The 17,289-nt window shown below is 33.5% G+C and overlaps 1 protein-coding gene across 5 annotated transcripts in view; it reads right to left on the bottom strand.

Moving 5' to 3' along the window:
- Positions 1-17,289, bottom strand: part of LOC149805431 (serine/threonine-protein kinase MRCK alpha-like) — a 183,280-nt gene that overhangs the window by 141,149 nt on the left and 24,842 nt on the right. For all 5 annotated transcript variants that reach the window (XM_089950010.1, XM_089950011.1, XM_089950013.1 and 2 more), the window contains exon 3: positions 2,103-2,194. In XM_089950010.1, the coding sequence (XP_089806136.1) occupies positions 2,103-2,194 (92 nt within the window). The remainder of the gene's footprint in view (positions 1-2,102; positions 2,195-17,289) is intronic.

Genomic DNA, 17,289 nt, shown 5'->3' with positions numbered 1-17,289 from the left:
CAAATCACGTAGCAAATGTGTCCTAAAAAAAAACTAATTCAGAATACATGTTTCATAATAAACAATACTAAATGCTTTACGAGTTGACAATAAGGGATTAAGGTAGGATATACAAAGAAGGGAAAATAGTTGCCACATGTACGGTGCCATAAGGCTGGCTATTTTGGTAATCCTTTATTTGCTGATCAATTGCCGATGCTTGCATAACACACAATAGTGTATAATGTAGTTTCTTTGAATTACCACGGAGGGCCAGTCGTTTTCATAAAATAGTTGCATGGATAAAGATTAACTTTTAATTAGTCGTGCTGGCTTTCTTGCTTGTTTATTCAAGACTAATCTTTAGCTATTGTGTAGTTTGACCATAGCTGACCAAAATATGAAAATAGGGCATGTCCTGGGGGAAAACAGGGCTCGTCAAAGGGAGAAATGGTGTCTTTTTGTGAATTTCACGCATATTGGACCAAGCAGATCAATCAATATTTAGTTAAAACAAGGCTTTAAATATGACACAAAAAAAACTCCCGATTTTAGATTCAATCTCTGTTTTTTTATTCAGTCTGCCTACTTGGCTTCTGAAAAGTTCGTAGGTATGCCTTATACCCTGTTTTACAAAACTACGGTAATCGTGCTATTATGGAATACAAGGCAATTACACATCAATGTACTGGTATAGTTATTGATCAAAATTCCCTCTTAACACAAGCCAGTTTCAGGGTTTTAATGATTAACTGGCATGTACTGCTATCGCAAAACGAAAAACAAATTTGCCGACTATCAACATTGGAGATGCCGAAACATCAAGCTTTCCTTTGTGTGGAAAGTTATGATGTTTGTTCAGCTAAAACACAAAACTAAAATTTACTGATGTTGATCTTAGTTGATCTATATGAGAATTTTTGCCTTTATTTATTCTCACTCTTCGTGAACATGTAAATTATGATGGTTATGTACCCTGTACAATTAAACGTGCGTACCATTCTAAAAATATTACCTCAATTTGTAGGATCGCTTATATCATTGAAAATAAGTAACTCGTGAGCATGTCATTCAACATAAATGCAACAGCTATTAAGGAGAAGCTGAAATGTTATCTGGAAGAATGCAATTTGGTCGAAACAATGAATAAAGCAAAATCTGCATCTAATATGTTTGGGAACAAGTACGGATTTTAGTGACGCTATGCACTGTGTTAAGTACTGTACATTATAGTTCAACATGGTCTCCCTGGTAAACTCAACCAGCCTGTGAATAATAAAGTCTGTATTTACCTTTATTTAACTTTGTGTTGGAGAAATCAGAAAAAAGGCACATACAAAATAATAACATAATCAATCATAGTACTTTATAACAGTTTAATAGTCATGTCATCGAAAGTTACATTTTTTTTTACATGCCTATGTCTTAGGACACAGAAAAAATATTGTTTCATGTCCCAAGATTTACAGCCATTACAGTAGTCAATAAAAAGACCTAAAAACTGTCAAGTTTTCACACTGGCCCACGAATAAGCCGACCCCCCCCCTTCTTCCAGGCCTTTATTTTTTTCTCAATTATTTGGCTTATACGCAAGTATATACGGTAGTCAATTAAGACTTGTATTCTATGTGCTAAGAACACCCACCCTCTACTCAATTTAATGGTTAATCACTACCTCAAATGCATTTCCAAAATGCTAGTAAAAAATTAATTTTCAAAAATAATTTTGGTTTGGTTTTCGTGACAAGAAGAAACAATTTCATAACAGTTAATGTTTATTTTTAAACATCAGTACTAAATATACTACTGAAGCTCAGCATCAAAGGTAGTGACTAGTTCTGAATGTATTTCACAAATGTGCCTATGGCTGACATCAAAGTGAGAACAAAGTAGTGGGCATCCACTACCGTTAATGGACATTTAATCTCTACCCCATGTCCATGTCCAATGTACCAAGTGGGCTATCAGAAATCAGTGATGTGTGCATTGTAACACTTATTACAAAGGCAGTCTGCATTAGTTACTCAGTCTAATAATAGTACATAAATCTAGTGTCAAGAGATCTGTAGTAGTATTTCCTGAGAAAAATACAACTAATTTAGTTAATAATTGAATGCTCTTACCTCACCAAATGCCCCTCTACCAATAATTCGAATAGTTTCAAAATCATCTCTACTCAACCGGTATTGTTTGATCTTCTGCACTATTGGTTTCACTGTAAGACAAATATAGAACATATTTTATACATAGCATATGCTGATATACTGGTAATATAGCACATACTGGTAAACTAGTAATACAGTATATACTGGTATACAAGTAACATACCACATACTGGTATACTAGTAATATAACCATATATGGATATACTGGTAATACAGGACCTACTGATATATTAGCAATATAGCATATAATGGAATATTAGTAATATTCCATATACTGGTTTACTAGTAATATACCATATATGGGTATATTGGTAAAAAAGGACATACTGATATATTAGTAATATAACATATACTGAAATACCAGTAATATACCATATACTGGTTTACTAGTAACATACCATATATGGGTATATTGGTAATAGAGGACATGCTGGTATATTAGTAATATCATATACTGAAATACTAGTAATATAGCATATACTGGTTTACTAGTAATATACCATATACGGGCATACTGGTAATACAGGACATACTGATATATTAGTAATATAGCATATACTGAAACACTAGTAATATACCATATACTGGTTTACTAGTAATATACCATATACAGGTATACTGGTAATACAGGACAATACTGGTATTTAGTAATATAGCATATACTGGAATACTAGTAATATACCATATACTGGTTTACTAGTAATATACCATATACGGGTATACTGGTAATACAGGACATACTGATATATTAGCAATACAGCATATACTGAAACACTAGTAATATACCATATACTGGTTTACTAGTAATATACCATATACAGGTATACTGGTAATACAGGACAATACTGGTATTAGGAATATAGCATATACTGGAATACTAGTAATATACCATATACTGGTTTACTAGTAATATACCATATACGGGTATACTGGTAATACAGGACATACTGATATATTAGTAATATAACATATACTGGAATACTAGTAATATACCATATACTGGTTTACTAGTAATATAGCACATGTGATAAAGTAGCAATATAGTACATATTGGTAATCAACATAAAAGTTGGCACATCTTGAACAGGAAGCCCCCTCAAAGGGACTGATGCTCTGTTGTAAAAAAGAATTTCCACAGATTCAAGGAAAGACCATTTTTTAAAAACTGCTTAGTGCTGAAACTGTCCCTGATACTCTTGAGCAATAAAAATTTCAAATTAGCCACTGTGGGATACTGGATGCATGATTGCTCATATGCAAAAAAAACCCCATTCATTTAAGTTGAGGGCTGGTCCCGAATTAAATGTAGAAATAAAGTCCCTCAAAGAGACAAAAAGAATTTTTGTGAAACACCTCATGTTGATATGACCATCTATTCAGTGGAAAGCAATAAATAGACAAAAGCCTGTTGATATGGGGTAATGATTTTTTGGGGATTAAAATTTGAGAACAAGACAAAGAGCACATAGGTCTATGATTACTAATGCCTAATTCATCTCTAGACTTAAAAATGGAAATTAAGTTCTGGTAATCAACAATGTAATTGCCGAGTTTAAACTTAAACAAACAAGACATCCAAAGCAGTAGCTCTGAATCAGATGTTAAGAATTTCCTTTCATAAAAATTGTACTTTCAAGTAAATGGTACAAAAATTAAAACTATTAAATATAACAAACTTCCAGGAATCTTTATTTATTCTGGACCAATCACTCTGAAATTCTCTTTACAAAAGTCTCTAAGAAAAAAGAATGATAAAAGTTAGGTTTTATGTCCGATCAGCTGCTCAAAAGTGTACAATATTGTTTTTCCACATTTTATCTACTGCTGTATCGAGTGGAGATGTGATTAAAACCCAATAATTCTTCCTACATAGAGAATACTATACAGCTTACAGAAACAGCAGCCAAGATGATTTTAAATAACAAGAACCGATGGTTGCCAATTAAGGATTATATTTGTTTTAAAAGAGTTGTTCTTAATTTCAAGGTCTTAAATAATTTAGCACAAGAGTATCTGAATCAACAGATAACACAAAGAGTCAGTGAACACTGACATACCAACATTTCAATGAGGTTTTTAACGAGATATATTGCTTATGCTGGATAATACGTGATATTACAAGCACCTAATGTCTTAACTTTTTTAAGAACTACAAATATTTTAACGAGCAATCCTGATCTCATGATGTCACAACAATGTAGCTATGATCTCTCTGTGATAACATTACGGTTCTAGGCTATGATCATTGTTTTTCATTTCTGGCTCAAGAATTTTCCTACCATGGAGCCCTAGTTAAATGCTGACCATGTTTTGATCTCTGACTTACAGATGTATTTTGTTGTACTGTTACATTTATTTAAAAGACATGCTTTATATTTTCACATTAATTATGCTTTTGTATCAAATCTAATAAAGGTGGTGGAATAAAAGAAAAGTTAAAATGCATGGAAATTGTACCTGCATAAGAGCTAGCATTCACTGATGGTTGTCAACTCGTTTCAACTGATCAATCAAACACAGTTATTAATATTATTATGTAAGTTAAATAATGAAAGTACCATAAATCTGCCTACTCATTCACAACTGTAATCAAAGATAACAATGCAATGGAGCAAAATGGTGAATAAAATGCATTACATATATGGGTCAAATGTGTAGAAACAGTTTGTCATGAACCTTCAATTCCTGAATTTGGCACTCTGCAATTTCCTCATAAATGAGAAGCTGTTTCACTATTACATCATGGAACCGACATTTTACACAAACAGAAAAAAAATAGAAAAAGAAGTTTTGATGTTGAGAGCTGTTTCATGTAATAAATGTCCCTGAGTTTTGAAGAAGAAAAAAAAGAACCTTGTTTTGCTGAAAAACAACAGCTAAAATTAGTGACATACTACACAATGTTTTTGTGTGCACATGATGGTTGTTGAAATGCCTTAGAATAATCTTTTAAATTATCTCTCAGAGGTTCGGTATCTTGAAAATAAAGGTAATTTACGCAGAAAAGCCATGAACTTTATCAGAAAAGTTCTTTACTGACAATTATTCCCAACATGATTATAAAACAAGCATTCAGTCCTTCAACATCCCCATTACTGCCCCACTACCAGTTTTCTCAGGCCCAGTGGGAATGGCATCTCCTTTTTTTTTTAAAAATGGTCCCTTAAGACAGATGGTCTCTCAACAACAAAAAAAAAGAAACCAGTTTCCAGGGTCAAATTTCAATACTTTAAGGATGATAAGTAACAAAATCACTTTGCACATGTTCTGTTCATTATTCATAGTTCTTGTTAAAATATTGCACACATTTATCTGCAAAAAAACGTATACAGCAAGATATACATCTATCATTAAGGTCACATGTACATTAGCATATGAACATCATTTCTAATTTACTCCATGTCCTTAATAACACTTTGAATTTGTTTTACTGATGCTTAAAATGCTGTTTTGAGAGGTCTCCACTTTTCATTTTTTTTTTCAGTTACCATAATTCTTTCCTTCAGTGTTAGAATTTGTCTTTTTGGAGTTGGAGGTTCTGTCTTGGGTTAACATTATCAGTGCTCATTTGTAAATAACAACTGAAACAATGGTTTTGATCAGGCTTTGGGGAAATATGGAATAAAATATACATGTACATTATTGTATTTGTACCAATTAATGAAATAAAAAGACATAATTAACTCTTCCAAAGAAGTATTTATTCAGAGACAAAAGTCAATGGTTTAATTCACAGATGATATACACCTCTCACTTGATAACTCACGCACATCGGGGTCCAAAAACATAGACCACACTATAAGCAAGGGTGTTGAGTTACCAAGGGACCTCAAAAAAATCCACTAGACATTCGGAGAACCATGTGGTTGGGGATGAACTGGGCTATTTAATAACTGAATCCTCATTTTACAATCACGTCAAGAATAATTGTCAATAAAGTGCTTTTTCCAATGATGTTGTTCATTATTCTGTATAAATTACATTTATTTTTTAAATGTCCAACATCTGAAAGATTGATAACATGATTCCAACTGGTTTCAAAAACCAACATGATGAGCAAAAACATTTGTGTATTACATCACAGCTTTTTGTTTTGTTGATTAGTCTGTATCCAGGAGTGTTTTTATGGATAGTATTTTCTGGAAAAAGGATCTTCCTAGCAGGAAACCAGACTAACTGTTGATACACTACCAAACAAGATTCCTTTTTATAAAAAACGTAACATTCTGTGAGACTGTCATCTACATCAAAGCTCAATTTTTTTAATTGTTCAATTAGTAAGATATTGATGCCATGATTTCATTGAAAGTAATAGTGAAACTTCTTATCATTCCTGAGGATATCTCTACATGCAAATTCAGGATTTCTCTGAAACTCATTTTTCCCACAACTGTATGTATCTGTGAAACAAAGCTCTTTATTTTACGAAGTACTCATTTCGTTTAGCTGCCTTGCTATCTTTAATCAGTTATGATTGAGTAGGTTAATTTAAGGTAGTTTAATTAGATTACATACACAATAACATTCATAACAGTGTTCGACTGATCTACTGAAATGAGTTACCCAACATACGACTGGGGCCGTTGGTTCTTAAGCATGTAGGAGTTGTATGCCTTTTAACTTTCTTTATTAATTCTATCTTCTTTGATTCAAAAGACGTTAACTAACGTGATAATAGAAAAGGAGGGCCACTTTTTATCTAGTACAAAAATACAACAATGCTCCCGCTAGTCTAATAAAAAAAATACGGTCAGCACTTAATTAGGTTCTCAGAGAAACGATCGTAGACATAGCTGTTATGGTAGATTGACAAGTTTTATGTTAAATTACAAGAGGACACATTGCACTTATGATGATTACACTTAAACGGAACTAAATAATAGAACCAGAACACAAATTTCAGTTAATAAAAAAATATTTAATTGGTATTTATTTATTAAAGTACTGCCTCCACTAAGCATAAGTGACTTTGTCACTGATCAAAATTTCCTTGAATATAGTTAATTACAGTGTAGTAAGAATGTCATTTGGAACGAAATGAACACATTTTATGACTTCTTTTTGGTATGTGAGGTGTAATCACAGTTACATCAACAAAAAAAGCAACAAACAACACAACCTTTTAGCAACAATAATGAGTCCCGGAAATGATTCTCACTTGCTGGTTTAACAGACAAAGACCTCGTTCACCCCCAGGCAATATGAACTAACACTGATGACAAATAATTCAGACAACTACCAAAAAAAAGTTGACGTCCGCATTACAATAGCAGTTTCTAACATGTACTTCAGCCTGGTTTAACATCTATCAAATATGACGCTAAATGCTTGACCTGCCAAATTTACAAACCAGTAGCCAGCCTTCTTTTTAATTTTTTTTAAATTTATTTTTATCAGAACAGTCTTTACTTTTTCATGCAGTCATTATTTACAAATAAATAATGGGCAGTAGTGTTTGCCTGTTCTTGCAACAAGTCGTTCATAACGTTGGAACAATCTGCATGTACTTTAGTCTGGTTCACAATCGAAGATATATTACACTATATGCATGACCTATAAAATTTCAGAAATTAGCAAACAGCCTACTATTTTTTTTTTTTTAACAGAACTGCCCAAGCAGCCATAGTTACAAAGGATTAAATAAAGGTCAGTGATTATTATCTCTGTTTTTGCAATGCAGTCATTCATAGCAGTGTCCAAATACATCTTTTGCCAAAACATCATCGTCACTGGTTGCATTCAGCGGGCAGTCGCTCACAGCAGTGCATTTATATATAAAATCAGTCCATGCATTATGATTGAAGCTGTAAATGACTGGTGGCCGCTCACAGCAGAGGTCATTCATGATCGATTTTACTTTAACAGTATATACAGTAATTACAACTTTATGACAGTATATAATTATATGTTTATGCCAGTATATAATTACAAGCTAATGAAATTATACAATTGTATCTATCATTTCCGGACAGAATATTGCGAATTCCCTATTTTGTAGGATACCAATGTTTGGTGTAGTTTGACAACAAAGCTTGAACTGAAATACCCAATGAACAATTAGCCTCTTGTTGAAACAAATGGTATCCTTGATTATGTACAAACAAAATTATATGAATTTATAGAACCGATGAACCGTTGCTTAAGAACAACCTTATAAAATGTACACATTCCATGGAATGTGCTTTACTACTATTATCAAAGGCCATGGGAGACAATCACTTATTTCTGCCCGTGATGAGATCTCATTTTTCACGAGTTTGCATAAACAGATATGTCATCAACAAAACAAACAGCATAATAATCAACACATAAATAGTTTTACTGACAGTGTTTGAATGAGAAAATCTGGTTCAAATAAACTGCATGAAATGTAATGGATCACAATGGCAAGAAAATGTTATCAACACTTGCTTGTTTGTTAAGCAGGTTTATGTATAATCACATGAAACATTATATGAGCAGTAATGTGCTGGCATGCCATACACCCTATAAATACATTCATAATGAATGACCTTGTGCTGGCAGCAAATAAAGTACTATTTGGTTTGGTTTGGCAACACTAGTAGGTTATTTGGTGGGGAGGAAATTGGAATAAAATGCCTTCCCAAGGACACACCATGGTAGCTAACCCAGGCTGGTCCAATGGCTAGATTCAAATATCCACCCTGGTCACAAGTCCAGCATGCTAATCATTAAGCCACCTAAGGGGGGCTAAAAGTAATTAACTTGCAGTCCACCTTGAAAACTCATGGTACCAAAAATAATCAACATTTTCACTATTTCAAACTTATCCTAATATGTGTGCATGCATGTAATTGGATCATATGGCATAATAAAAAAATTGTAATATTTCCATCCTCAAAAGACACAAACACAATGGACTCAACTAGTTAAAAATTTCAAAATGAAAAAAATCTCATTCCAGTTTTCATGGATTGGATACCTATGCCCTGATCTGTTTATTTATGCACACTAGACAACGAAACTAATATTTATTATACTGGTCTATATACATAAACTATAATAATACAATGCGAATCTAAAACTAACATGTTTCTAGCTAAATTAATCAAACACAAAACGCATATATTTGACATTTTGTCTCTTAAATATAAGTGTGAGTGGCGACGAACTAGAAGCTGTGTCTATATGTTCATGATTTATTTATAAAAAACAGTACAAAAAAAAATCCTTCCCCATCTTATCTAGGCTTAAGAATAAGTGTGCATCTCCTAGATACTTTTCTAGCTTAGTGTAACAAATTTTATGTTCTTGTCATGGATTATCAAACAGTACAAAGCTTCTTTTATCAAACAAAACAAGATAGAGTAAATTAATACAGAATTTGGAATCTTCAACAAGAGAACAGTTTACTCTTCGTATGTAACCTGGCCTTTTTTGAGGTGCAGCAATTATTCTCGAAAACAAAACGCTTCTTTCTTCTTGTCTTTGTATTATTTGCAATAACAAAACCTGTATCAAAATAAATTATATAAAAATTATCAGTCACCATTTAAAACAATCTGAAATTGCCAAATAGATTCCTGTATTAAAACACATGCAAGAGTAGTGCCCTATGATATCTAGGCAAGATAGAAATCCATCATGACCACCACTTTTTTTATGTCTAGATAGTTATTATTGCAAATAGCATATTAACAGCTATCTGGATTTTCACTAGCAATTTTAAGAAATTCAATATTTCTGATATTAGAATTTAAGTGCATAATATGACCCAAGCAATCTGATTTATTTTCACTCACTGAAAACAGGGCTCTAGACCTACTGCGACATTGTCAATCAGAGAGAGAATGGTATACTAGCAAAGTAGCCAACAGGTACCAGGATAATAAAATAAACAACTGGGAACCTGTTTTTTTTTTTTAAAAGTTAACTTTTTTCAAAGTTGAGAGTCAGATTAATGATTACAGTTCGAGGTTCACGTCACATGCGCATTTATTCATCATCACAGGGGCTCGCATTATTGCTTACAATTTATGTCATACATGTACTATATAATAATACAAGAAATGACACTTATCTCTTTTCTCGCCCAACCTATTTAAAAATCAACGCTGATTTTTAAAGCTAGACCATCCTAACTTTTTTACACATTGATAAATTCTGGGACTACTTTCAGTTTTTGTACTGTTTGCAATATAAATAAACATTGCAGACACGTCATTGTGAAACAACTATGCGTCTACTTCTCTTGGGGGGTTGGCATGTGTGAGTATACAACAAAGTAGTTCAGGTTCATATTTCCAATGATTTCCCTCTGATTGGGTACCCAGGTAACCGATCATTAGAACTGAGAGGTATCTGGTAGAATTTTGATATCTCTATACACTAGCATTGGAAATGTAAGCAAATGATTCCAGTGCATTTATAATTACTTTTTTAATTACCAGTGGCCACCCGCTCCTTACGGCCAGAATCAGTTGGCACCGACGAGTTTGTGTTCAAAAGTACCCCTCACAAAAGGCCACCACTGCTAATGTGACCAGCAGCCAGCATATTAGTGCAATAATATAAAATTTACCCCTCACAAGCGGCTGCATTTTATTTTAATATGTATCCAGAACCAGTATTTTATTCATAACGCATGTTAAGTAATCTAATTTCTGTTTCCCGATGTCAGGTTTTCGTTTAGTGAAAGAAGTGTTGACTAAAGTACATGTACCACTAAGGTTAATATTATATCATTTACGCCTCATGAGAAGCCACATTTATTCCATAAAGCCAAGAAAGACTCAAATTTTAATCCATACAAAAGGGTAAGTACATGTAATCCAATTAGACATACTGCTGTGTTATCATAAGATGTCGGTTTAGTCACTGATAATTGTTAAGATTACAATTATTTAACAGTAGTAACAGCTCAGAAGTGGCAGCATTGATGTACAATACACAAGTCAGCAGGAAAACGGTCTGATAGCCTTTATGGCTTCCCTTAGTAAGATGCTGAGCTTGTTCACTTTGATAATTAGTGGCTACTACTACTGACAATAATTTTCAAAATTACAAATCCTAACGGCCGTGAGGTCAAATCTGCGTGATGTTAATGGTACATATCAAAGCCGTTTTGGCTTCTTTCACTTAATGTAAAATAATGTATAAAAACAATAGGGTACCAGACTGCAACTAACAAATCATGTGACAAAATCACTTTCTTTAAAAACACACAGAAATTTGTTTAGATGCATAAAAAGTTGTTTTTACAGTGTTGTAGTTGGCAACATGAATAACTTACTGCAAAAAGATCAACGTGTCATCGAGGAACAAAATAATTCTCAGTTTAGAAGAGAAAGTGAAAGTAATTCAACTGACCGAGGGGCGGGGTGTGTGTGTGTGTGTGTGTGTCGAGGATCCTTGCAAAAAACTATTGTTGGAAAGACTCAGATAAACATTATCGTGAAAGATAAGGAAACAATTCTGCAGAAGTAGGAAGGTGAAATGGACGGAGAAAGGAAGATTGAGCCAGGAGATGTTTGTATCCTGATTTGAATGACAAGAAAAAGCAACAACTTTGTCAGTTGAATTGGGATACAACGACTTTACTGCAAGTAACAGATGGTTGCACAGATTTCAAGTGCGACACAAATTTAAGTGTTCTGCCCTTAGTGGAGAATCAGCTGATGTTAATAATGAAGTTGTAGAAGATCAGAACAAAAGACTAAATGATATATGCAGGGGATATGATAACAAAGATATTTTTAACTGTGAGACTGGTTTGTTTTTTTAGGCTGTTACCGACAAAGTGACAGATGATGTGATCTGTAACATAATTATAAAGACAGTTTTAAAACTATATCAACGGTTATTCATAAAATTCTTTTGAAACTGATGAAACAGTTTGTTTTACATTTATTTCACAACATGCATGTGATTTTTTAATGAAAATATTAAATGTTTTAGAATTAAATGTGACTTTCTTCATATGTATTTACTATTCACATTTGTCATCTCCCTCTAAAAAGGCCACCCTCATTATAAGGCCACTTCCCTGCTGCAATAGGGGTGGCCTTATAAGAGGGGGACTACTGTAACAAACATTAGTAAAAGATGATCAACTTTATCCACAACTTTTAAGTTAATTCATACCCCCTCCAATCATTAACAATCAAGTCTATCATGTGCTGTAAAGCATGTATGACTAAACAAATGAATAATGTCAAAATGACACATTTTGTCCATGATGAATCAATACAGGACTCACCGTACTAATTCAGTTCTCATAGCAAACCTATGCAAACACCATGATATAAAAAATTCAATAACTTAAAATTTCTGAGTGCTCATGATCAAACCTATATTTATCTGTATAGATGAAAACTGGCTGTCAGCTTCTGTGTAGAAAAAAAGAATATTGGCTGCGGATTTTTGGGACCTGCTTTCAATTCTGCACCAAAGAGTTATGTGCTAATTTAAGTAATGAGTGTTCCAAACTCAAGACTGTTAAAGAACTGAAATTCCATCAATAAAACAATGTTCCTTTTTCCACTTACAACTAGGATAAGCTCTCAAAAGATTCTTTTTCCTGAAACATAACTTACATTATTAACCAATCCTGGTCAGCCAAACCCATATATACTCTATTCTATGTTCACCCATTTCCAGGCTGGTTCCCATTTTTCCATACCATTAGTACCATGTGTTCTACATAGACCAGGTTTGTGAACTGTGATTGAAAATCTTAAACATGAAGTTTATTGAAAGTAATATTAAATAAAGAAAATTCACAAAAAAACACCAATTTAGAAAGTACACTTCTCCCTCATTGTAACACACTTCATTAACAACTATAATTCAGTACTACAATGGACCCATGATCAAAATCATACCAATTTATAACAATATGGGCTAAAAGAAATAAAGTAAAACTTAGTCTCATATTTTCATTTCCTTTCAAACCATTTTGATATGTCCACCAAACCATGGTTAGATATATTATGCTATTCTCAATGTATCATGCTTCCACACATATCACAGTTCATATCTGCATTACCATCAATAAATACAGAGGCTGAATATGGACATTACTTTTTGTTGTGCTCAACACCATCCAGTGGTCACAATGATTTTGAGAATTAGCATATAGACAAATTTAGTTTAAAAATGGCATTACGAAAAAGGAATTGTGTACTATTGGTAGTATTTTTTTAACTAACAGATCTTTACATTCTATTTCATCCAGTGCTGTACTTGCACTAATTCACAATTTGTTAACTTTTAGACAGTTTACATAACTAATACATACAGAAGTTTTTTTTACAGGCTTTACATCAAAACTGTCTATGTGAAAATATTATTTATTTTCTGTCAGTACATCAAACAATGAGAGTTAAAAATATGATTTTATTTTTAACCTTTAGGTGTCAATTGATTAATGTGCACTGTCTGTGAAAACAGCATCGTTATTAAATCATCATCAATGAATACCATACCTATGACAATTATTGCTTTTAATAACTTGACCGGTAGGTAGTACATACCGAGTCATGAATTCATGCAGTTTTTCAACTATATCAGAATCTGGCATGCTATTTTCATCCATGCACTGATCTGTCATGAAAACAGCAACAATCATATAATGAGTGCATATACCTGTATATATGTGTGTGTATGAACAAGTAAATATGTCCATATGCCAGGTCATGTAGAGAACTAAATATGTAAATTCAACAGGGTATCATTCATCTTCATCCTTTACTTGACAGGTATATTATTAATGGCATGTTTGTACATCAACATTCCCCGTTTCTTTCATTCTCTGGTCAACAGAGACACTTGACAATAAATATGAAGGCACAGTCAATATGAAATCATGCAATTAGACACAAAAATATGTTTCTGGTTGGCGGACTACCAATGTTTCTTTATAAATCCCCGCCCGCCCCCCCCCCCCCCCCCCGTAAAAAAAAAATCACATTATTAAATATGCTATTTAAAATAAACTGATCTGCCTACCCTAATTTTAAAACCAGTGCATTAGGAAGCAAAACTTTTTTATTTGCCTTGGTATCCGATATATATATATATATACATACATACATACATACACATGGGTAGTTATTAAATACACATACTGTATAACGTATTGCAGTTCATTCATAAAAACAAAATATGCACACTTCCTTTCATTCATGAATGTATACATTGTACTACTGTTGCTTTCTTTCCACTCAAAGGCAGATACACTGTTAATCATCACATATTCACACATTTTTAACAATATATAGTTTTTTTATTTTCAACTACATCTCCTGGGTCACTGGATAAATGAATTGTGATAGAAATGGAAGGGGCAATCAAATCTCTACCAATCTACTGTCATGACACTCATTAACTGCACTGCATTAAATACTGCAGTGTAGTCAAGAAGTCCAATGATAAATATTTAACTGCTCTTCTTATTCGTTACATGAGAGCACAATAATTGAGTATGGCAGAAAAAGATAGCATGTGCAAAACTCTCTGTTCCCCAGCTGTTACATCTCTTTATTCAACATGCACATGTGGCTTTGAAACAAGTTCTCATCAGGAGGAAGCAGATTTGTCTCCTGTTGGGAGATGGCAGGATTTCTGTACATGTTGAGGTGTGCCAATTATAGAAATTTAGGTCTTAGGTCTCAGAGCACTGTCTCATTTTCTGTCACTAAAATGTTAGCGTCCAACCATTTAATGGGGGGGGGGGCGGACTTTGATTTTCTATTTAACTAGGATATTTATTTTTTCTTCAGCCTCAGCTTAATGCACCTGCATTTCAGGGTCTATGCTGCTTGTTCAACTGATTACTCCAAACAAACTGTACAGACCCAGATCTGCCAGCGCATTATGTGATCATAGATCTAGGTCTGTGCAATTTGCAGTTGGACTCGACTTGTAATGTTTTCTCGATAAAAATGGATCAATTTAGGTTTAAACTGCCTGAAAATAATTTTATGATCTGTCTGAGGCACACAGTTGATACAGAATAGATCTATTTATTTGGGTAATATCTCTTGCACACTGTCCTTGAGCCAAAGAGAAAGCTTGAAAGTATTACAACACACGACAATTACCTCACACAGCAGGTTATTTCAGTGTAGAAATTTTTTAGTGATTTAGTAGCCTCAATGAGCTAATGAAAATAAATCCTGTCAAAACTTATTAAACATAAAAGTGAGGGCAGCTAAACTGGTTATCATTTCATGACACTTTAAAAAAGATGCAATAGATTATGCTTCTATTTCATTTAATGAAGATAAGTCAGTAGTTTACCTTCCCAGCATGTATGAAAATACAATAACAATAGATGGTATGTGAAATAAATATTCCTTCACTCCTGGGGTGTAACACAATCTGTATTACTAGTATATAAATTTAATTACCAATAATCAATAAATTATATGCTTTAATTGATACATAAGAGAGTTCTAGGCACTGAAGTGGCATATCCACTGCTACGGACAATATAAAACACTGTTAAAGCCATGCACTTCAACTAGCAAGTCTGAATACACAGTAGACAAATAAGCTCATGAAAGCAAGGGAAGGGAGTATATTTGTATATTTTTTAAAATCCCATCCAACATATCAAGCATCATTACACCATTATTTCTCCTAGTGGAGGAGACTAATGTTCACTTTAATGACATAACCCAATGGCATGACTTAACTCCCATGGAGATTTTTTAATTTTCGCCTAAAATGTGTGTAGGAAACTAGTTTTGGGGGCCTAGTTTTGAATACATCCGAATAAATTGGCTTTCAAGAAATTTTAGACTAGTATGAGGCTTAGCTGTGTTAGAAACATTGTTTTTCATTGGCTATTTCACTCGTGCATGAGCAGAAGGGTTAAAGTTGGTGTTTTTTCTTTTGTTTTTATGCTTTTTGGACCAGTCATGTTTGTGTCCTGGCAACATTTTTCTCCATCATCTGTGTACAGTTCAGACTGGTCTGCCTTACATCTGAGGCCAAAGAGTCTAAAATTTGGAGAAAAAAATTGGATTCCAGCCAAGGGCAAAGTTTTGGTGTAAAATATTTGGGTCTCAAAAAATGTTTTATTTTCTCCCTCTGTATACAGTAATGCGACTAGAAAGTCCAGATTATTTGGTACCACTGCAGAGCTACAACCTGGGCCGACAAAAAAAAAAGGGGGGGGGGGCAACTGGGGATACATCCCTGGGTCCCAGGTCAAACAATACTTTTTAGTACTAGAAAAGATTTTTTTTTTGTTTGAACAAGAACTAAGAGAGGCCCAGGTGTTTCACACACCAAAACCCATGTTCGCTCTGTACAGCCCTGGCTACAACTGTCTACTTTTCTGTAATACCGCCCACTTTGGTGTATCTTAAATGACCCTGATGTTACAAAGCTGGGAAATAGGGTACTACTTACTGACGCGTAAATGAGGTGTCCCGGATTATTGATTTAATCCCCTGATACTTTCCTTTGCTAAATGCAGAGCTCAACATGCATTTCATTTTAAACAATAAGAGTATGTTACTCCTCGATTTTTAACCCAAGGCTGGGTTCAATCTAAAATGCATTTCTGCACCACTGGGGCAATTAAAAAGTCACAGCCCCATTGAAAAATCTTGTGATGGTGTGACACATAAAGGTTACAAATAACATACTATTACTACTTAAATACACTGCGCCATTAACTTTTTTCTCTCAGGCATATGTGATAGAGAATCTTCACCATGATGATGCTTATTGCAATACAATTGTAGCTTGGCAATACATGAGCAAGTTGTCTAGTTTTACTGGCACAAGCACCTATGCAAAAGAGGAGATTCAAATAGACCGTGACACTGATTCATGAACCAGCCAGCACTGAATCTGTTGAATGCCACTCAAAATCTTGAGACAAAAAAATCAAGCATGAATGGTTGTCAAGGTCCAAATGGCTACACAATAATTACTCATATTCAAGGACACTACTTAAACAGTATTAAAAAATAAATTCATATGACATATTTAGTGGTTCTACTAATAACAAATATGACAAATTTATATTTTTGTTTGTGTGAAACCTGTCAGTGATAAGATACATCTAATGATCAGCATAAATTGTAATTAACTGATGTTATCAATAATAATTTGTTCATTATGGAACACAATAATTCTGATATATTTACAAAATAATACAGTATCC

Source organism: Sinohyriopsis cumingii, chromosome 2 (genome assembly GCF_028554795.1).
Source record: "Sinohyriopsis cumingii isolate HCF-2022 chromosome 2, ASM2855479v2, whole genome shotgun sequence".
Taxonomy (NCBI): Eukaryota; Metazoa; Mollusca; class Bivalvia; order Unionida; family Unionidae; genus Sinohyriopsis; species Sinohyriopsis cumingii.
The sequence above is the reverse complement of the archived record's forward strand: the minus strand, read 5'-3'. Positions and strand labels throughout refer to the sequence as shown.